The sequence below is a fragment of the Alternaria atra genome, assembly GCF_907166805.1.
Source record: "Alternaria atra isolate CS162 genome assembly, contig: 20, whole genome shotgun sequence".
In the NCBI taxonomy this organism is placed as follows: Eukaryota; Fungi; Ascomycota; class Dothideomycetes; order Pleosporales; family Pleosporaceae; genus Alternaria; species Alternaria atra.
Window position 1 is genome coordinate 507499 of NW_025091318.1, and position 22207 is coordinate 529705.

The window sequence follows — 22207 nt, forward strand, 5'->3', positions numbered from 1 at the left end:
CTAGTATACAGAGGCTCGCACAGTAGGTAGTTACTAGCTGCTTATTATTAATAGCTATAAGAGCTATAAGTCGCTCGCCTTCTAGGATCTGTGTAAGGAAAGCAATATTATTACCCTCTGCATGCCTCTACACTTATCGCACATCCTACAGCTACTTAATGTAGGTTGTTTTGCCCCGCTAAAGCAGGCGTATAAGAAGGAAGTTAGGGGCTTAGCAGACAGCTACATCTACTACATCGACAAGAAAGCCTTCCTAGCTGCCTTTAGGCTAATATTTAACAAGGCGTTCTTAAAGAACAATATCTTATTAAGCTTTCGAGCAACTAGCTTAGTCCTACATAACCTAGATGTAGTGTTATCTAGGCTTAAAGTACAGCCTCGTACGCTAACACTACCTGCATTAGGGCCTACCCCTTAGGAACCTAAAACACTAAGTAACGCCTAGGAGATAGAGGCTTAAACAACGCTGATTGTTAAGAGGATAACAGATTACAAGGAATTATTACCTAATTCTATTATTAAGATAGTGTTGCAGGTTAAAAAGGGATTAACTTTAAAGGTGCACTTACACACGTTGCTAGAGGCTAGAATAGCTAACCTTAAGGAGGCAAACTAGGCAGCATCTAAACGTAAAAAGCGCAAGAAAAAGCAAATCCAGAAGGGAGGGACCCTATTGCAGGCAGAGGCAGAGGATATAGTTAAGCAAAGGGATGTTAAGATCTAGTTAGAGGTAGAGAGGCGTTAGGAGAGGGTGCGCGCAGGTGGTAGTGCAAGAGGTATCTAACGCTGCAAGAACTGCGGCGAGGCAGGACATAATAAGCGCACATGCAAGAAAGATACAGCAGAAGTAGAGGATTAATTCAAGCTATTAAACGCGTAGATAGCTTGTTGTAGTGTTGAGTTATTCGCATGCGAACATGGATTGCTGTATTTCGTGCGCATTTTGATAGTGTGCGCATCTCGATAGTGGGGCACGTTAAGAATTAAAGAGGTTAACGTGGTTTACAAGCGAGTGACGCACCCAAGCGAGTGACGCACTTTTGCCAAGACCTTACCAAACTTCAATTAAGTCGTAATGCCTTAACGCAACAGCGTAAAAATGATCTTAAACGAAGCAGATATACAGCTTGCGATACAGGCTATCTAAAGAGACGCGACACTAACGACGCGACGCGCTAGAGCTATCTATAGCGTCTCTGAAGCAACACTACAAAGGCGACTCGCTAGGACGCCTCAACGACGCGATCGCGCGCCTAACTTAATAGCTCTTCGAGGATCTAAAGAGGTAGCAATTGTTAGGCATGTTCTTAAGCTAGTAGAGCAAGGATATCCGCCTAGGCTCGCTAACGTTAAAGAGATAGCTAATTCTTTGCTTAAGATCTGTAATTAGAAGCTAGTTAGCAAGAAGTAGGCTGCAAACTTCGTAAAGCGTCGCCCTAAGCTTAAAGTTAAGTTTAATCTAAAGTACGACTATAGTAGAGCCCTCTGCGAGGATCCTAAGGTTATACAAGGCTAGTTCCGCCTAGTACAGAATACGAAGGCTAAGTACGGCATCTAGGACAAAGACACGTACAACTTTAATAAGACTGGCTTTATAATAGGCGTAATATTAACTAGCTTAGTAGTTACAGCAGCAAACTGTTAAGGACGGCTAAAGACAGTGCAGCAGGGCAACTAGGAGTAGGTTACAGCTATCTAGGGCATAAACGCGACGGGGTAGGCGATTCTACCCTTTATTATCTTCTAAGGCAAGCACTACCTCTCCGCCTAGTACAAGGAGGAGAGCCTACCTTAAGACTAGGTAATTGCAGTCTCTAAGAACGGCTAGACGATAAACAAGCTTAGTATTAAGTAGCTAGAGCACTTTAACAGGTATACAAAGGGGAGGGTTGTTAGCAGCTACTGCCTGCTAGTTCTTAACAGTTACAAGAGCTACAGCTTAATTAATTTCTACTAGCTCTGCGAGGAGAAGAAGATTATTACCCTCTGCATGCCTCTACACTCCTCGCACCTACTGCAGCCGCTTAACGTTAGCTGTTTTACGCCGCTAAAGAAGGCGTATAGGTGCTAAGCCGAGAAGCTGATGCGCAACAAGATTACCCACATCACAAAAATAGAGTTCTTACCGTGCTTTATTGCTGCCTACAAGGCCTCTATTACAAGGAGTAATATCCTAGGAGGCTTTTAAGGCGCTAGCTTAGTTCTATTCGATCTAGAGGCTGTTATATTAATGCTCGACGTCCGCCTGCGTACTCCACCGTTACCTACGGTCGAGGACAGTCCCTAGCAGTTACAAACCCTAAGCAATACCGTAGAACTAGGGTCTTAAACGAAGCTAGTTCTCGAGAGGTTTTAGAGGCATATAGATAGCTCGCCTACTTTAATAGTTAAGGCAGTGAAAAGCCTCTCTAAAGGCGCAGAGATAATAGCGCATGCTTTAGTGTTGTCGCAAAAGCGTATCGCTAAGCTTAAAGCAGCTAACAAGGCCGCTACGCGACGTAAATTGTATAAAAGAAAGCGAGTATAGAAGGAGGGGACCCTTGTAGTAGAGGAAGGTCTTCAACTAACAACTCTAAAGGAGTTTAGCGCGCGCAGCAATAGGAAGAAGGCAAAGAAGAAGGCGCGCGTTAAAGTAGGCGAATCGTCTTAAAGACGCTGTGGACGCTGCGGCGAGGTAGGACACAACTCGCGCACATGTAAGCAGGATGCAGAAGTAGATTCTGAGTAGAATAGTGTATTACGATTTCTAATTACTATTGTTAACGGTGCTGTACAGTCGTGTGTAGTCGTGGTTTTGGTGAGGTCTTAGCAAAAGTGCGTCACTCGCTTAGGTGCGTCACTCGCTTGTAAACCACGTTATAGAACAGGATTTTAGTCTTAGATACTAATCTAGCTTAAATGGACATATACTAAAGTAAAGCTAAAACAAATACTAGACTAATTAAAAGTAATAGGCGCTAGATGTAGGGGCAAGACTAAAGACTAAATGCACTTACGCAGTATTAACATACCTCATAAACGATACATTAACCCTATTAACTAAGGCTTCCTACTAGTGCTATACGTGCCTTATCTTTTCTAGCGAGGCTACACTAGACCCGCTATCGCTTTGATTGCCCGACTGCAGACAACTCTCTACATTATTGTAGTTGTAGTTACTATCGTAAGGCGTGCTTTCGACTTGAAGGTGGGTCTCGGTAACGATACATATAGCATTCGACGTAGGTCCAGCTTTGATAATCGAGTCCTGCGATCCCGAAGTGCTGCTTTCGCGGAGTGTATCGAGGTGGTTGTGTTGTTCTCGGATTACACTGCGGCGGCGATTGTCGACGAATCGCGATATGCGGTTTCCCGCACCGCCCACGATTGTGACGGTGCGTGCCGTGCCGGTGGTGGCGTCTTTGGGAATTGACTGCAGGCCCAAGTCGTCGCCGGGTCGAGTTGCATTTGCTGTTACGGCTGTCACATTCCGGTTGTAGGTGTGCTGGCGTACTGACATCTCGTTCGAGACCAGGATGCGCCTTGTCAAGGTATAGAGAAGTGCGTCAATCCAACCGCAAGAGGTGAGAAGTGTGCCAACAACACAGAAGAATGCATCCGGCATCTCTGTTCCTGTCATTACGACCATTCGTCCAATGGCGATGGGGAGAGTTAGGATGACGTATACGGCTGGGTACAGTACCATGAACGTTGTCGCTCGAAAGAGCTTGGTGGTGTCGTTATTCATGATGCTTCGAATTCGGCCTCGGAGATGGACAAAAATGTGGCCGTATACGGCCATGGTGCCGAACTCGAAGATGAAGATCCACAGGTAATGAAGATACAGGCGCTCCTTTTCAAACTCGGCTGAAACCCAACACCAGCCTCCTGCGCGGCCAAAGAAACGATTTCCAAACGTGGCCGGCCCCAGGACCGTCAAGGTCAGTGCGGCCAGCCAAATGAACAGGATTGCAACGACGAACCGCCTGTATGGCATCCTGTAGCCTTTCACTACGCTCATCCAAGTATGTATCGCAATTGCGAGGACGAAGAATCCGCTGGCCACATCCCCAAGGTGCATGAACCATGCTTGTATGAAGCAAGGTGCGGTAAGGGCCACGATTCTATTGAGACGCAACCAATGGAAGGTGATCGAGAAGGCAATCGACTGTAGGAGATCGGCCAGTAGGAGGTTGTAGATGAGGATGACGTATTGATTGTATCCAACATACGCTTTGTAATGTCTGCGCCATGAAATCAATCGATGGGTGATGAATACGAGGAGGGCCGTCACCGATATCAATGATAGCACCGCGCAGAGAGCAACAGGAATAAGGCCCTTCTTGAAGCTTGGAGTTAATGGATCCAGGCTGTTTGGGAAAGGGGAGTAGCGCTTTGTGAGCGTCGCATGGGATTCGAAGATAGCCATGTCGGATGCAGCTCGAGTCCTGTTGAAGTCGAGGAAACAGACCACAGTCTGTACCTTGGTACAAAGGGGACCGAGTTGAGAAGAAACCATGCAAGATTTGAATTTCTCAGAAAGTCATTATGATTCAGAGCGGCCAAGCCCCCTAGTACTCGATTTTATTTATTCTGTTGGGGGAAGAATGCGTGATTGTCGGATAGTGTATCGATGTGTCCGTTCGAAGGGCTATGAGAGCGTCGTAGAAGGTGTGAGTAGCTCAAGGGCGCTCGAAGGAGACGTATATCGAAGACTAAAAAACAATCGCTCGAGAGTGTAGCAAAATGTTTTGAGTAAATTAGAGGAAAGGGAGCAGTGCAATAGGGTAATTTGAACGAACACCAGCACAGCGCTATAATAACGTAAGAACAACCAGTAAGTCTATAAATCTATTGGCCTGGGGTGCGTTATGCAAGTGCGCTATGCTTGACAGTAACTAAGACTACACTACATGCATCTAGGCTAAACGCAAGCTTTGCGTTGGTATATCTTATTCCCGACTCATGCCCGCGGAGATCACCCTTATCCTAGGACCTATTTCAGCTAATTACTTATGGGGTATGTTTGCCATGTGGAAAGATCCAAGGGCTGGTTTCTGTGCCTCATAGGGTGAGCGAGAGTGATGTAGTGGCAGGACGAGCAGTCGTCTGGGGGCTCTCCACCAAGATCCACAGGATGTGCTCCCACTTTCCAACTTAAATACCATGACTCGATCCTCCTCGGCTTGGGCCCCAGCTTTGATACAACCATTCAATTTCCTTTTCTTGACAATGAGATCGTTTCAAGAATCGTTTAGGGAGTCAAGGTGCGATGGTTGCTATGTGGAGGAAACGAGCTATCCAGCCCTAATGAAGTTGTTTAGAGGGGCATGACAAGAAGTCCATCTTGTGTGGCTGGACAAGAACGATTCATACCTCATGTTGTTCTGAGCATGACCATTTTCCTTACTAAAGCTCATGACTCAGCTGGAAGGATTTTCAATACCCCTGTCATGTCATGGCTCAAGCCACTACAACCACCCCAGTGCTTATCAGCAGACTTGAGGACAGACGATATGGACAGGTAAAACTGACTCAACCGATTGCGAAACAGTTTTTCCATCGGTTCGATTCTGAGCATATAAATTTTGCCAGCTGTTCAGTTTCTGATAAAAATTCGACCGAAACGATCGAATGAACAAATTGCCACTGCGAGGCTGGTAGATTTTTGTTCTTCGGCCTTAGCGCGGGGAGTTTGAGCGATCATCGTGAAGGTTGTTGAATTATTGTGATCGGCAAGCGATCTGCGCAGGCAAGCGAAATGCGCACCGTACCGAGATCTTACGCGTCTCTTCGTTCGACCAATACGTCTCAATTACCTAACGCTGAGTCGCTTCCTCGTGAAAACAGAATTGTCTTGCCATCTAAGCGACCAAATCAGCCTCTTCCTCTAGAGTTGCGACGTGCTGCAACTATCTATAGCGCATCCTGCAGCTGGGTTCTTTGCTGTTAAAGCAGGGCACATGGAGATGTCGTCTCGGTATGCCGCCTTGGCAGGTGCTTGAATATCACGTAGCCGTTAAACAGCCTGGTGGGATTACTCGGTACCTGACAACCGCAAGTGGATCATGCGCAGTGCTCAAGCTAAACACGGCACAGCGAACCGTGCCGGAAAAAGGGTGAAAAGTAGCACCTCTCTAGTAGCAAGGGGGAAGTTGGAAATAAGCTGATGGTGGGATGCCCCGCACCCACCCGTCTCAATGTCGATTGTATAGTAATTCTGGCTGTAGAAGTTATTTCTAAAGGTATAAAAGTCGAATTCATTTATTTGCAAGCCTTCTCATCAAGCTTAGCGTTGTTAATATACTTAGCAATGAGGTTTATTTGTTGTCCAGTAAGCTGGCGAGTGGCACTGCGATTGTTGACGACTTCCTACTAGTTGCAGCAGCTTATTTCCAACTTTCCCCTTGGTGCTAGAGCACCTCAGGTGGGCCTGAGTGGAACGTGCTACAGTGTTGAGCGCGCTAAAAGCCAAAGAATTTAATTAGGCATCCCGGCCTGGGGCTAGATCATTCGGCTGCAGCTTGCTCCAAGACTCAGTGCCGCGACTCGTTCGCCTTGAGCAGCTGCACCGTACTGAACTCGAATGCATGATTGATTGGCATGAATGATGGCCACTAGTACCAGCAGCCTTGACATGAGTGTGAGAGCGAACTGGAGGCGGCGCACTGGAGAAGCTGCTCGGCAAGACAGATTGAAAAATAACGGAAGGAAAGATCAAGGGGGCCACGTCAATTGGTGCCCTCCTGACGAAAACTCAGCGTGCAGATATTCAGAGTGCCAACGTGTACAGGCGTGTTCTCACAAGGTCCAGACCTCATCTAAGTTTCCATAGGTAGGAGGAGCGAGCGGTGCACATTGTGGGCGCGGACCGGCACGTTGAGGAGCGGTGCTTTGGTAGCCCTCGTTTGAATGGCGGCGATGACTGCAACAATTGTGTCTTGAGCCACATTAGCTATAGACAAGATGCCCTAAATCCAAGGCCATTGGGTCGCATTTCATGCGGATCTCGAAACAAACTGCTCAATGGAAGAGCATAATGCGCATACGTGGATTTCGTGTTGGCGAGTGTTAGTCACATTGTTGGCTTCACCACTTGTGTCGTTTTGTCTAATTGGCGGCATACCCCAGCCTGCGCTACTGAGCCGCGCGGAGACTGGAGAGATGCAGCCCATGTGGGTCCAGCGAGGCTGGTTGAGGCGCTCCGTCGAGCCTGCAATTGTGGATAATCAGCTCGGTCCATCGCAAGACACGTCTTGGTGCCCTCAGTGGCCATGTCGCGCACTCCGCTCGACCTGGACGGTATTTCCAGCTGCCTCTTTGCGCTCTGCCAGGTCGCTGCCAGTCTCGCCATCAGGTGCCGGTCCTTCGCTTCCCAGCTGGCCCACCGCGCCCAACGCTGGTTCGTCCTCATACATTGACTGCCTCGTCACACCAGTTGCAGTTCGGGCACTACCTTTAGACGTCAACAGCGCCTTCTGCTATGCTCCCAATTCCTACGTAGCCCTCGAGCGCTTCATCTCACAGCAAGAACTGCCGGATTATGAAGTTGGCGTGAAGTCGGTTCATCATCTAAACTTACGTGGCATGGGGATCCTGGCGCAGTACTGTGGCATGCGAAATGGTTGCTCACCATGACTCTGGCAGCTAGTACGGAGCCGGAGTATTCCTCGGTGGTCAAGCCTTCAGGATCTCTGCTGCCAAGGAGACAATCAGTAAAAGTGCGGGTTTATTTAACAGACATAGTATCTCCTCCGCAGTCCCAGCCACATGCTCACTAAGCGACGCTTCCTTCCCCCTAGACATACTAAAGCTCAAGCGCAAGCAAGCTGAAGCAGACGTCGAGAAAGCAAACTTGGAGAACACGCTGCACATACCAATCACCGCAATGAACCAATACCTTAAACGACAGAAGCGTGCCGTCGCCAAAACACATGTACCGTATCAGAAGCACCAGCAACCATTTCGCTGGGGGGGTTCCACCAGCTCAACCGAGGAGATAGCGCAGTACTAGGATGACATCTTCCGGTCTAGCGATTTTGTATCTACCAACGCCCTAGAACGAATCCTCACAACGACTTCGTCGCAACAGCTCACAAGTACCGCAATTATAACCCTATTCGCAAGCAAAGATTTAGACCTTTTTGTGTTTTTAGAGCTAGGTAGCAGAACTATCCTACGGTTTAGAAGCGCTTTTAACCTTAGTTACTTACCTAAGCCTCTACTAATGTACGGGTGTATGAGGTTATGAAGACGTAATCCCTACGAGCTGAGTAGTCACTAGTACGGCAGGTGGTAGAGAAGTTGGCAAGATGTGTAATCTTGTTCTAGTTTTAGGTACAGGAGAGGAGTGTTAAGCTCTAAACAAATACAAGGCAATACATGCAAAAGGGAGTGAGTGAGTGATCGATCGATCCAGGTAGTGTGTGCAGGACAATTAGTAGGAGTGGATAGTGGATAGTAGAGGTCAATAATAATCGATGATACCTCTTATGTTAAGGAGAAGCTGTCCTTCTTGTAGTCCTAATAGTTGAACATTGGATAGAAACGCACTAGGGAACCCTGTGCACCGGCACACTACTATTGCAATAACTCCGCGACGTCGTTATTAAGACTTGACTCATTCGCGAGTGTAAAGGCCGTCTTTCCTTGGGCATCCGTTACACACTTATCAGCTCCTTTCTCTAGCAAGAGTCTTACAACCTCTGTATGACCTTGCTCTGCCGCACACATTAGTGGCGTTCGCCCGAATACGAATTCTTTCGTCTCAAAATCCACGGCCTTTGTTTCGAGTAGTATAACCACGACCTCTTCACGACCTAGTAGAGCAGCCGTTAGCAGTGGTGTGCGGCCTTCGACATCTGATTTAGTGTTGGGGTCAATGCCTTTGTCGAGCAAGTCTCGTACTATCTTCGTGGGTCGCTCTGCAGTCGCTTGCATTAATTGGGCAATTGGCAGCCACCGCTCCTTCATACCCTGGATGGCATTCTGTTGGAGGAGGAACTCGACCGAGGCCACGTTTCCTTTTCTCGCGGCGGATTCAACCAAAGCCGCCAAATTGGCAGGTCGCAGTCCTCTACCCCAGAGGATTCGTAGGACTGTGCATCCGCCTCTCGAATTTTCATCGTCAAGGCACGCGGCATTTTTCCAAGTTTGCTCTGTCGGCGCAAGCGTTTTGAATTTGCCAAGAAAGTAAACTGATGTCTCGCTGTTACCTTCTATAGCCGCAGAATAAGTTGCTTCAGAGGGAACAAAGTCCTTACTGCGTCTCAGGAGCAAGTCTAGTATTTGCTTTGCCGCCAAGGATTCACCTCCAAGAGGATTCTGGAAGCATTCCTCGCTGGGGATGATCTCGAGATCTTTACCAAGCAGAAACTCGAGGATGTCAGGGTAATAATAGAAGAGGCTGCAATTAGATGGTCTTGAGTAACCTTCGGCCGGTCAGACTTGTTCCAGAGCAGCTCAAATTCGGGCTTGTTGACTCGCGCTGCAGCCGCAATCACGAGATCCATATCCACCACAGCGTTTGGGTTTCTCTCGAGAAGAAGGTCGACTGCACACTCGCCTTGACCTGGAATCCAGTTTCTGGCTGCGAAACCGACTAGCTCTTGCGAGATCTGCAGCGCCGGTTGGTGGTCTAGCAGACATCGGAGCATATCTTTATTGCCATACCTCGCTGCGGTACGGAGCACGCTTTCTTTGATGTCCAGAGTCGGATCATGGGCAAAAAGTAGCTTTGTCACACCCACAGCTTGCTCGGATGTTGTGTTGGCTGCTGCACAGAGGAGACTATCCCACGTCACGTCGAGTTCTGGCTTTCGCTTCAAGAGATATTCCATCATTCTTGCGCCATGGTTGCGATTCTTCGCCACACTCTGTAAGATATCTTGTGGAATCTCCATATCCGGGTCTTCTCGGAATATTATATCCAGCATCTTAATGGTGCTATTGGACGCAGCGCTTCGAAGAACTTCCACGGGGATCTGAGGTTCATCGAACATATCTAAGAGCGCTTCAAGTGCTTCCTCAAAACAGTTGGCCGCAGTTGCGGTTAACATATCAGGCGTTGCTCGGAGATCCGGTTCTAGCTCGTGAAGGTAGCGTAAAACGGTAGTACTAGACTACATTGCCGCGTTTCGGAGAACACTCTGCGTGATCTCCATGTCGATGTCCTGATCAAGAAGCCATGCGAAGAGCTTGCCACCCCCCGAAGAAGCGGCATATTCAATCGTATCTTCGGTGATTGATGCCTCACCTCCTCGCTTCAGTAGCTGCTCCAGTAATCCGATCCCCTCCTCTTCGGAAGACCTTGCACTCTCTCGAATCACCTTGAGGATGATCTCCTCTGAGATCTCAACATCATTATTGTGATCCAGAAGCAATTGTGTGATCTTCGCGTCAGGAACAGCGTGAAACAATGGCGTATGGCCGTAGACATCTTTGCCGTCCAAATCTTCTCCTTTACTTAGAAGCAGTTGGACTACCTCAACATTGCGATATGAGCATGCAAGATGAAGTGACCGAAGTCCGTTCTCATTGTGCATTATTCGCGGGGGCGGAATCCCATTTTCAATAACTTCAGGTATGCCAAAGACACAGGCGACAAACCATGGATTTAGAGGCTCGCACAAACAATCATCAAGAGCGTTGCGAAGATCCCAGTAGAATTCTGTCTGCGCAGACCCCGACCACTGAATATCGCGACTCAGACTTGGAGCATCTTTCATCCAGCTGGCAAAGGTTGGATTTGCACGACGTCGGAGTAGAAACGACGTGATCAGTGCTGAAATCTCAGATGATTGGCGTAAATTGCCAGCGCGCTGTATATGGAGTGGCCAGAATAATGCGGCATAGTCGTGTAGATTATGTTTTCCTTCACTCAGGGGATCAAAGTTCTTTGGGACTGTCGAAACTGTACCGCGAATAGATCTACCCACCAGCTTTAGTTTGGTCAAGTATGACAGGCAGATCTGAGCAGCGACCGCATTAATGTCTAGAACAGCATAGTCCGGTCTCTCCTCGAGGTATTCACGAACGGACTGATGGGAAAATCGAAAAATCCCCAGCTCTTTGTCCTCGACAACGAGGTTGCAACAGAGTGTTCCGAGTGCACCAGCATCCAATCTGGGTTCTTTCGGTAGAGAGATGGCGGCGAGAAACGAAGTCGTCGACAATGGCTGTAAACAGCAAGTGAGAAGCTTTAAAGCTCTTTCAGCCAAAGCTTTGCTCTCTGAGCCGGAATGGTTGATCTGCTCGTAAATCTTTCCATAGACAGCTGCGAGTCCCTCTAGCGGCTCGGAAAGCGCGTTGAGTACATCCTCTTCGGTGTTAAGGCCCGGGCTAGTGATTCTTTGTAGCTGAAGGGAAACCCAACGAAACATTCCTTGTGCACCATCAGTCAGGATCTGAATGACTTTGTCCTTCAAGTCCGGGCTGACATTCCCGGAAAATAGTTGGGTCAATTTCGGGCTCTTCTCAACTTCCGACCTTACAAAGGATCTGACATCGCCGGAATTCTGTCCAATTAGTATGTCTTGATGCGGATCGGTTTTCAGCCACTCTGACATCGCTTTGTCGTCTCGGCTTGTCAAGAAGAGCCGGACCCGCTCATGTCTCCCCATAATCGTTCCAAAGTGCCCCAAAAGTGCTGGAATGTCGTTGCATTCATCCAATGCATCGATTATAACCGTTAAGGATGCCAAATCTGCCGCAAGCTCTGCGATCAGGTTGAGGGTATCATCAACCCCAAGGTCACGGGCCTGAGTTCCGCCAAGAGTTAAGGCTTCATATCGCTCCACGGCGTCAGTTCGGATCGTTGAACTGGGTTGATAATAGGCAAGCTGACGTGCCAGGCACCTGAGGATCTGGCCAGGCTCAGCGCGCTCTGGCTCAGCCGTATCCCGGGTACAATAGAAGTATACGAGGGCATCAACGGAAGGCTCAATCGACTTGCTAACATGATCGACGACTAATGATGTAAGCTTTGTCTTGCCTGCACAAGGGATTCCATGCAGTCAGAGTACTGGATGCAGCTCAATACTATCCCACTGTCCAAATGCGTCCTTGTTGAGGAGCCATTGCCCAGTTCCTGTGAGCCGACCGTCTCTTGCGCGATCATGATGGCTTGCAAAAGGGATTGGGGATATCCATTTCAGGATATTGATTTGCTCGCTTGCTCTGACGTGATCGTTGATCTCAGAGACGTCGGTAGCGATATTTTCGAGCGGAACCTTCCAATTTTCCAGCTTCTGCGCGAGGTCCTGGTGGCTTTTGCTCATCGACAGTGCATTCTCATCCGAGTCTTGCTTATCAATCACGCGTGCGTTTTGCTCGATGTGAGCGCGTTCGCTGTCAACGGACGATATCATTGCATCAACTCCACCTAAGTGTATATTTGGTCTGTTTCGTAAATCAATAACGAATATCATCAGCCTACCTTCGTTCAAGATGGCTTTGGCGAAGCGAGTGATGGTGTGCTCGCCGTAGTAGCCTTTGCCTCAGCCAGGAACCTAAAAAGCTTTGCGTAAGTTTTGACGAGGATGTCGGCTAGTTGGTCTCTTGCTTCCGAGCTGCGGGTTAAGTAGACCACTTCAAAGAGTGTGTAGAAATGAATCTCACGCGCGACAGATTCCATACCAATTAACATCGAGCCATATTTTTTGAAATCTTTGCCAGCGATCTACACAGGTCGTTAGCGACATCACATAGGAAGGATCGATATCTTCCTCACTCCAACAAAAAACTTGACGCAGGCCCATGGCATGCTCGCATGCCCCGAAGCATCCAGGCTTACAATACAATCCGCCACATTCTGATAGGTCTTGATCCACTTCGTGATTTTATCTAGCACGTCCCTCACGACCACCTTCTTGTCTCGAAAAAGGAAACTCCATCGCTTGTCCTGACATTTTGTTTTCAGAGCTTCCACTTCCTGAAGTACTGTTAGTGCCGGCTTGGGGGAATCAGTGGTAGCTGGACTGGTAGTAAGTGACGGTGAAGGAATGGAGATAAGTCTTCGGTCATCTTCCGGCAGAGTCTCCAGAGCTTCCGCCCAGAGATCGCGAGTGAGCTTGTACCGTTCGTGAGTAGAGTCTGCCATTCCTAATGCTATTGTTGAAGGATAGAAAAATAAGAAACAAGTGGGGGGTTCGACTCTGGATTTATTAAGCCAGCTGAATTGAGCGTCTCAGCCGCACGCAAGGATATGGGGTCTGCTGACGTAAAAGTGACCAATGCCCGATGTGCATCCCGCATCGCACCGCAAAGAATGCGCAGCAATTGCAAATTGATAAGAAGAAGATGACAGTGCGCCATGCGTATGGAGCTAGGTCGTCAAAGACTCGAGGTTGCGGAGCAGGCATTCCGCAGACAGTTTGACTGTGTAGGTTGTGCTAGACTTGCACCAGATGCAGAGGGGGCGGGGTCAGGGAAAAGAACCTCTCGACTGCGCTTAACCTAGATCCAAAGATGCTAATTTGTGTGACTGAAAACGGGTATAGCAACGACCGATAGCGCTGGTACATATTGGGCACTTCGAAAATATAAGTCCCAACCAGCTTATTGGAACAACTCCGGTAATATTCCTCCTAAAAGTTCACTTTCTGAAGAGACTGTTGCTTTTGCTAATCATAGTGAGTTTATAAAGATCTATTGGTTGATACTATTTTGAACTGACTTGCAGCGGGACTTAAGAGTTTTACAGTAGCCATGGGTCAAAAGGATCGGGTGCACATTGAGGCTCTTCATGATTGAGTTTGGGTTAAAGCCTGGGCAATACGGTGATAGACTATGGTGTTTTACGGGGGCAACTGCAGCCGCAACACAGCCCACCAACACCTTGCTTTAGATGACTTCAAGGGATTCTAGCGTCTCGGCTAGAAGAAAATACAGTGGACTTTGGCGAGTCAATAAAACGGTGCATCGTCATCGCGGTAGGGGTGGGCAATAATACATATATCTGATACTTTGCCTAAAGCGGACACGGCCTATTATTTCTCCGATGAGATGGTAGACGTTAAAGAAATCGTCCTCACGCTAGTAGTCTCGTACTCGTGCTTCGTGGTAGATGCCCGTCTGAATTACTATTGCAAAATAACCGTAGAATTGATTGTGCGTTACTGGGCTCTATCGCCGGGCGTCCTGAGCCGAGGCTGAGGTTGAAGCCGAGCATTCTAATTCGCGTACGCAACAATCTTATCAATAGTATTTCTATCCTAGAAAAATTTGAAAAGCTTAATTGGGCTAGCGTTCGATAGATGGGGAGGCAGGCAAGGCTTGCCGTGGGGCTCGTTATCGACGTACAGCGGCTCCTGTGGAGGGAGGGGGGCCTTAGGCGGATAGGGCTGTTTCTGAGTATTTCTTCGAGCTTGAGAGGCTAGTTGCCCTTTGTAACTAGGTAGTTATCAGGACGACCGTAAGGAGGTATCTTATTAGCAAAATAAAGCGTGGTGGTCATGTGAGGTTGGTGGTTTGGCCCGGTTCTGGTCCCGCCTTTGAAATCGCTTGGTATCTACCCCGCTAACCTTTACGTTGTAGCGAAACATCTCTGCCTGGTCTTTCCGTTTTATCTCTAAAGATTAGACCGTTACTTGTGCTACATGCACGAGAAATAGGTTTAGTTATAAACCTGCTCGCTAAGTAGTGTTAACTATGTCACAAACCGCACTAGCGCCTACCGCGGCGTTTATTAAGTTATTTAATCGCGTTAAATTACACTACCTAAGTGTTTAAATTGTTTCTCTATAGTACCTATATACCTAGGTATATTTTATCTAGCTAAAGTGTAAGGGGCTACGCTTAGGGAGCTATCGCACAGGTATACTAGAGTTGTATTTAATAGAGAAGAGAACTACAGGTAGCTAGGGTTCTAAAGGTCGTTTAGGGGGCGGCAGCTCGGGATAACCTTCTGCTGGGCTCGCTTACGCAGAATCTGGGTGCTCAGGGGGGGCACCCGGAATCTGTGCACAGTGCGCCTCGCGCACGTAACTAAGATATTATCGAGGACTTACTAACTAGGCTCTAGCCTATTACATTACCCCCCTCCTCCCCTCCTTTTTAGGGGGTATCTCGTCGAAACCCTTCTAGTAGGCGTCCTTCTTCGTCTTAATATTCTCTCGTATATTCTTCCTATTAGTCTAGGGCTTCTGTATTCTCTAGGATTTCTACTAGTTTAAGGGTCGTCTAGTAGTATCCTTTCTACTTAACGTTAAAGTACAGTTTCTATCTACGTCTACGGCGTCGCAGTTACTCTTCTAAGATCTCCTCTACTACTTACTCGTCCTTACTGTTAATCTGTAGCAGTAGTAGCTAGTAGTTGTCCTAAACCTAGCTAGGCAGTAGGTCGGAGTTTGCTAGGCGTAATCTGTCGACATAGAAAACAGGGTAATAGCCTCTTAGGGTGTCTAGCTTAACTAAATAGCTATTAATTACTTTAATTACTGTGTATTTAGCGCTTTTCTAGTCTAATTTTCGTAACAGACGGCCTGTTTAGTATTACTTGTCGAGTTTTAGCTAAACCTTATCGCTAACCTTATAATTCCTTGCTTCCTTCTAGTGCCTATTAGTCTGCTTTTCTTGTTTAGCTTGCGCTGCAGCTATACTCGCTTGTGCTAGCTTAAACATGTCTTAGAATTTAGCTACGATGGCCTTAGCCTTGTTACAGTCTAAACGTTCTTTAGTAGTGTACCTTTTCTTTTTAGCTCCTAGCGGGGTGTCTAGCTAGAGAGGATCTACGTTGTACTTATGTTAGAGGAAGAACGGGGCGATGTAAGGGGCTACGCTTAGGGAGCTATCGCACAGGTATACTAGAGTTGTATTCGATAGAGAAGAGAACTACAGGTAGCTAGGGTTCTAAAGGTCGTTTAGGGGGCGGCAGCTTAGGATAACCTTCTGCCGGGCTCGCTTGCACAGAATCCGGGTGCTTAGGAGGGTACCCGGAATCTGTAGACAGTGCGCCTCGCGCACGTGACCAAGATATTATCAAGGACTTACCTACTAGGCTCTAGCCTATTACACTGTGTAGCAGAAGGAGACGAATAGAAAACAGCCTTCTAAACGCGCTTTAGTCTCTTTAAGTAGTTAGTAACTCCGTTTAGCATAGCTAATTCCCTAAGTACCTTTTAACAGTATATTAACTAGACATTAAGGGAACACCTTAACAATTTCTGCTCGGCTTACCTTAACGACGTGTTAATCTACATAGATAGTAACTTGTAACAACACTAAGATTACGTCTAAAAAGTCCTTAGCAAGCTATAGGACGCAGGCCTCTACGTAGATATTAAGAAATGCGAGTTTAAGGTAAAGTCTACTAAGTACCTTAGTTTTATTATTAACGTAGGGAAGAGCATTAAGATAGATCTAGATAAGGTTAAAGCTATTAAGGACTAGGAGGCACCTAAGACCGTAAAAGGAGTACGGTCGTTCCTTAGGTTTGCGAACTTCTACTAACGTGGTTTACAAGCGAGTAACGCACCCAAGCGAGTAACGCACTTTTGCCAAGACCTCACCAAAACCACGACTACACACGACTGTACAGCACCGTTAACAATAGTAATTAGAAATCGTAATACACTATTCTACTCAGAATCTACTTCTGCATCCTACTTACATGTGCGCGAGTTGTGTCCTACCTCGCCGCAGCGTCCACAGCGTCTTTAAGACGATTCGCCTACTTCAACGCGCGCCTTCTTCTTTGCCTTCTTCCTATCGCTGCGCGCGCCAAACTCCTTTAGAGTCGTTAGTCAAAGACCTTCCTCTACTACAAGGGTCCCCTCCTTCTGTACTCGCTTTCTTTTATACAATTTACGTCGCGTAGCAGCCTCGTTAGCTGCTTCAAGCTTAGCGATACGCTTTTGCGACAACACTAAAGCATGCGCCATCATCTCTGCGCCTTTAGAGAGGCTTTTCACCGCCTTAACCATTAAAGTAGGCGAGCTATCTACATGCCTCTAAAACCTCTCGAGAACTAGCTTCGTTTAAGACCCTAGTTCTACGGTATTGCTTGGGGTTTGCGACTGCTAGGGACCGTCCTCAACCGTGGGTAACAGTAGAGTACGCAGGCGGACGTCGAGCATCGATATAACAGCCTCTAGATCGAATAGAACTAAGCTAGCGCCTCGAAAGCCTCCTAGGATATTACTCCTTATAATAGAGGCCTTGTAGGCAGCAATAAAGCACGGTAAGAACTCTATTTTCGTAATGTAGGTGATCTTGTTGCGCATCAGCTTCTCGGCTTGGCACCCATACGCCTTCTTTAGCAGCGCAAAACAGCCAACGTTAAGCGGCTGCAGTAGGTGCGAGGAGTGTAGAGGCATGCAGAGGGTGATAATCTTCTTCTCCTCGCAGAGCTAGTGGAAATCGATCGAGCTGTGGCTCTCGTGACCGTCGAGAACTAGCAGGCAGTAGCTGCCAACAACCCTCCCCTTTGTATGCCTGTCAAAGTGCTCTAGCCACTCGATACCAAGCTTGTTTGTCGTCTAGCCGTTCTTAGAGACTGCAATTACCTAGTCTCGAGGCAGGCTCTCCTCCTTGTACCAGGCGGAGAGGTAGTGCTTGCCTTAGAAGATAATGAAGGGTGGAATCGCCCACCCCGTCGCGTTCATGCCCTAGATAGCTATAACCTACTCCTAGTTGCCCTGCTGCACTGTCTTTAGCCGTCCTCGACGGTTTGCTGCTGTAACTACCAAGCCAGTCGATATCACGCCTATTATGAAGCCAGTCTCATCAAAGTTGTACGTGTCTTCGTCCTAGATGCCGTACTTGGCCTTCGTATTCTGTACTAGGCGGAACCAGCCTTGTATAACCTCAGGATCCTCGCAGAGGGCTCTACTATAGTCGTACTTTCGATTAAACTTAACTTTAAGCTCAGGGCGACGCTTTACGAAGTTTGCAGCCCACTTCTTGCCAACTAGCTTCTAATTGCGGATCTCAAGCAAAGAATTAGCCATCTCTTCAACGTCAGCGAGCCTAGGCGGATATCCTTGCTCTACTAGCTTAAGAACATGCCTAACAATTGCTACCTCTTTAGATCCTCGAAGAGCTATTAAGTTAGGCGCGCGATCGCGTCGTTGAGGCGTCCTAGCGAGTCGCCTTTGTAGTGTTGCTTCAGAGACGCTATAGATAGCTCTAGCGCGTCGCGTCGTTAGTGTCGCGTCTCTTTAGATAGCCTGTATCGCAAGCTGTATATCTGCTTCGTTTAAGATCATTTTCACGCTGTTGCGTTAAGGCATTACGACTTAATTGAAGTTTGGTAAGGTCTTAGCAAAAGTGCGTCACTCGCTTGGGTGCGTCACTCGCTTGTAAACCACGTTAAAGGTTTATTAGAGACTTTGCAAAGATAGCTGCTCCTCTTACGCGCTTAACAGGCGACGTAAGCTTTACCTAGGGAGATAAAGAACAGCTAGCCTTTAATAAGCTAAAGGAGACCTTTATTATAGAACTAAACCTAGCAACGTTTAACTCTAAACAAGACACAGTCCTAGAATACAACTCTTCTAGTTACGCTGTAGGAGGAGTGTTGTCTTAGTACGACAACGAGGGGATACTACGTCCTTGTGCGTACTTCTTAAAAAAGAACAACGCCTACAAATACAACTACGAGATATATAACAAGGAACTATTAGCGATTACCTATTACCTAGAAGAGTAGAACGCTAAACTGCGTTTAGTTAAGAGCTTTAAGGTAATTACAGATTACAAGAACCTAGAGTACTTTATAAAACTAAAGATGCTAAGCAAACGTTAAGTCTGCTAGGCAGCGATGTTAAGCTAGTTTAACATAGAGATTCTGTACAGACTAAGGAAGTAGAACGTACGAGCTAATACACTCTTACGCAGAGAGCAGGACCTACCTAAGGATACAGACGATAAGCGCCTCTAAAAGCGTATTATTTAGGTCCTAAAGCCGACCTCTTAGTGCTACAAGAAGAGTAGTAAGGAATAAGATAATCTACTAGTAAGCTAGGTAATGTCTGTAAGGATACGCGTAGGACGAACAGGAGTACGTCCTAACCTAATAGAGGAATAGTTAGAAGACCTAGTTCCTACTGTAAGCGGGAGCAGCGTAGAACAGGTAGAGCGCTACGGTAAGGCGCTTAGAGAACAAGTCGAGCCTAAGGGCCTAGCTAGCTAGGGCGACAAGCTAGAATAACCTAATAAGCTTAAAGAGCTATAGTTAGAAGCCCTAAAGGACGATTAGCAATACAGGAACGCTATGTAAGCAGTAATAGATTAGAAACGAAGGTTCCCTCCTAGCCTAGGCGTAAAATGCTTAATCTTAGAGTGCTTAGTTAATAACTAAGAAGAACTGTTATACTAAAGCAGGAAATAGGTGCCTAACAACGAGAAGTTGCGTACCTAAATTATTAGCGAAGCACACGATTCCCTTTTAGCTAGCTACCTAGGCAGGGAAATTACGTACAGGATAGTAGCTTAAGACTTCTTCTAGCCTAGTATGTTAGATAATATTAGACGCTACGTAAAGAACTGCAATACTTATAGAAGGACAAAGCTATAGAGAGACGGTACCTAGGGATTTGTTATAGGCGGAAAGAGGCCTGCTAACGAGTATGCATTTGCTCCTATGTACAGAAGAAGAAGGATAAGGAAAAGAAGAGTAGCGTCCTCCTCGTACGGTATTTATCCTTTGTACGCTAATACAAAGATAGATAAGCAGGAAGTTCTTTGGCGTAGCCTCTTGTAGTACTTAGGCGTAGCCCCTTACAATACCTCCCCTCTCTCTCTTCCTAGATTATACAGCTAGTTAAGTTCTAAGTAAATCTAGTTTCTATCGTACGAGACTAGTAATTAGGTAGCTGCCTATTCCTAGCCTCGCGTTTTGTTTGCTTAGTTGTAGGGTTATTAGCGGTAAATTCGTCCTTTACTGTTGTCAGATTAGATGAGATAATGCATAGAATTAATAGATGTTGATTCTTTTTTTCTCCCCCCTGCCTGAAGGTGGTGCTATCACGATGTATATGCTCTCGTACAAATAAGGCCGAAGTAGGATCGAGGCGGGTTGGCTAACATGGCTGCAATCGACACTGATGCTAAATTGCCTGCTGGATGGCCTTCTATCAGACAGCAACACATGCTATCTGACATACCCCCTCAGCTTGGAGCCCTATTGCAAGCTGCACAAACTGGTTATTCGATCCTACATTATGAGGCCTTCTAGCTGCTCCTGCAACTTCTTAAGCTCGACTTCCTTTAACAGGGCTTCTTTGCGTTTAACAAGTCCTAGTTGATTAAGGAAACTGGCCCATTTATTGGCTGGCAGTGACTTGGTGAATCCGTCTGCGATTATGTTGTCAGACGGAATATGCTCTACCTTGATCATCTTTCGGGTAACTTCTTGTCGTAGCCAGTGATGGTGTATATTAACGTGCTGCAGCTTTGTCTGGAGCTTGGCTACATCTTCTATTACTAGTCGGATAGTCTGGGTATTGTCGCACTTGATTGTGATAATTGGATCGCTTAGGGTCACCTGGAGCTCCTTCAACAATCGCGATGTGAAAATTGCCTCTTTAGCCACTTGAGACAGTGCAAGTAATTCTGCTTCTGTCGTTGACGTTGTGACGGTATCTTGTTTGCTTGCTCTCCAGGCGATGAGTCCACCGAATAGCTTGATAGCGTATCCCTGAGAGCTTTTCCTGTCTAATGTATTGTCTGCGAATGACGCGTCGCTGGCTATCTCAAGGTCTTCGCCTCTGCCGAGTTCAAGAGCTAGGGCTTTTGTCCTTTTGAGATAGAGGAGCACACGGTCGGCAGCGTCGTGATGCTCTGTGCTTGGATTGACTAGAAAGCGAGCGAGTCGTGATGTCGCAAATGCTATGTCGGGTCTCGTGGTGACTGCTGCGAACAACAGCGAGCTAATCTTGCGTTGATATCGGCTGATTTCGGCTGGCTCTGCTAGGCTGTCTCTTGGTTTAAGCTCGATACTTGACATTGGCGTATCATGTCTTATGTCTTGTCGGCTCGTTAGTTGACTGATTTTGTCGACGTATGCGGCTTGTGATAGCTGAATTGTCCTCTGAGTCCGGTCGCGTATTACTTCTACACCAAGGAACCACTGAAGGTCGTCTCCTCCGGTGCACAGATACTTGTTCTGTACCCGCTCGATTGCATCCATTGCTTCTTGTTGTTGCTTTGAGTGGTACGCGATTATGATGTCGTCCACGTAGAAGAAGATGATCACTCTATCCTTGATTATACAGCATGGCTCTTGCGGGACTTGTTTGAATCCGATTTGGACCAAGGTTGCTGTGAAATCTTTTTGCCAGAGTGATGGCGAGATGCGGAGGCCGTATAGTGCCTTCTGTACCTTGAGTAGAGTGCCGGGCTTCTGATATCCTCGCGGCATCCTCATGTATATCTCTCGATCGATCGCTGCGTGCACAAACGCATTTGTAACGTCGTATTGCTTTAGTTCGAGATCGAATTTAGCAGCAATTGCCATCAGCATCCTGAATGAGCGGCCTGCTAATGTCGCTGCGTACGTGTCTTGGGCTGTGATATCGCGTTGCTGGTCTCCTCTCACTACAAGTCTTGCCTTGCATTTATTGAGGCGGTGATGCTTATCAAGTTTATACGTATAGACCCACATGCAATCTAGTATTTGCTGTCCTGTTCGTTTGACTGGCGACGCTGGGATCTCAATCCAGGATTTCATTTGCTTGTGGCTTTCGAGGTGTGTTCTTTCTGCTTCCTTGAACATGTTGTAGAGTGGGTGTTCTTCCAGTTTTGAGTGTGCTGTAGGTAATGATGGCAATTGGTTGCTGATGGGGTTTGATCCTTTGGCCATTAGTCGTTTCAGCTGAGCTTTATCGATTGGCTTGCCCTCGTGTTGACTAATATGTCCAGCCTCAGTGCCTGCTATGAAGGCGGCTGCCCATGGGACTGTTATTGATGTGGCCTGGTTGGATAGGCTTGTCTTGTTGTTATTGTTCACCTCTTCTTGAACAAGAAAGGCTACTGGCGGAGGAGTCGGTGGCGGCGTCGGACATGCCTCTATGACTTTCCTCCCTTGGTGGTATCTGGGTTGTTGTCTACGCGGAGTCTCCTCCTGCACTGTATCGTCCTCGTAGAATGTTTCCGTTTCTGGTTGTTGGCTCTGAGTACCTGGGAGTTCGACTGTCTTTACCCAAGTCGCAATTTCCTCTAGGGTGTTATGCATGAGGTTGTCTATTAGATCCTTAGTTTTGCTATTAAAGACTGCTTCTTCGTTAAA

The 22207-nt window shown here is 47.1% G+C and overlaps 3 protein-coding genes across 3 annotated transcripts; all 3 read right to left on the reverse strand.

Annotated features, from left to right (window-relative positions):
* Positions 1-3058: 3058 nt before the first annotated feature.
* Positions 3059-4408, reverse strand: ALTATR162_LOCUS431 (uncharacterized protein; the record flags this gene model as incomplete). The annotated part of the gene is made up of 1 exon (XM_043308025.1): positions 3059-4408. The coding sequence occupies one exon, from the start codon at positions 4406-4408 to the stop codon at positions 3059-3061; it is 1350 nt and encodes a 449-aa protein (XP_043163960.1).
* Positions 4409-8559: 4151 nt separating this feature from the next.
* ALTATR162_LOCUS432 (uncharacterized protein) lies at positions 8560-10037 on the reverse strand (the record flags this gene model as incomplete). Its single annotated transcript, XM_043308026.1, has 2 exons — positions 8560-9385; positions 9427-10037. 2 exons carry the CDS (start codon positions 10035-10037, stop codon positions 8560-8562), a joined length of 1437 nt encoding a protein of 478 aa, XP_043163961.1.
* Positions 10038-10100: 63 nt separating this feature from the next.
* Positions 10101-12347, reverse strand: ALTATR162_LOCUS433 (uncharacterized protein; the record flags this gene model as incomplete). Its single annotated transcript, XM_043308027.1, has 2 exons — positions 10101-11971; positions 12020-12347. 2 exons carry the CDS (start codon positions 12345-12347, stop codon positions 10101-10103), a joined length of 2199 nt encoding a protein of 732 aa, XP_043163962.1.
* Between the last annotated feature and the right edge of the window lie 9860 nt (positions 12348-22207).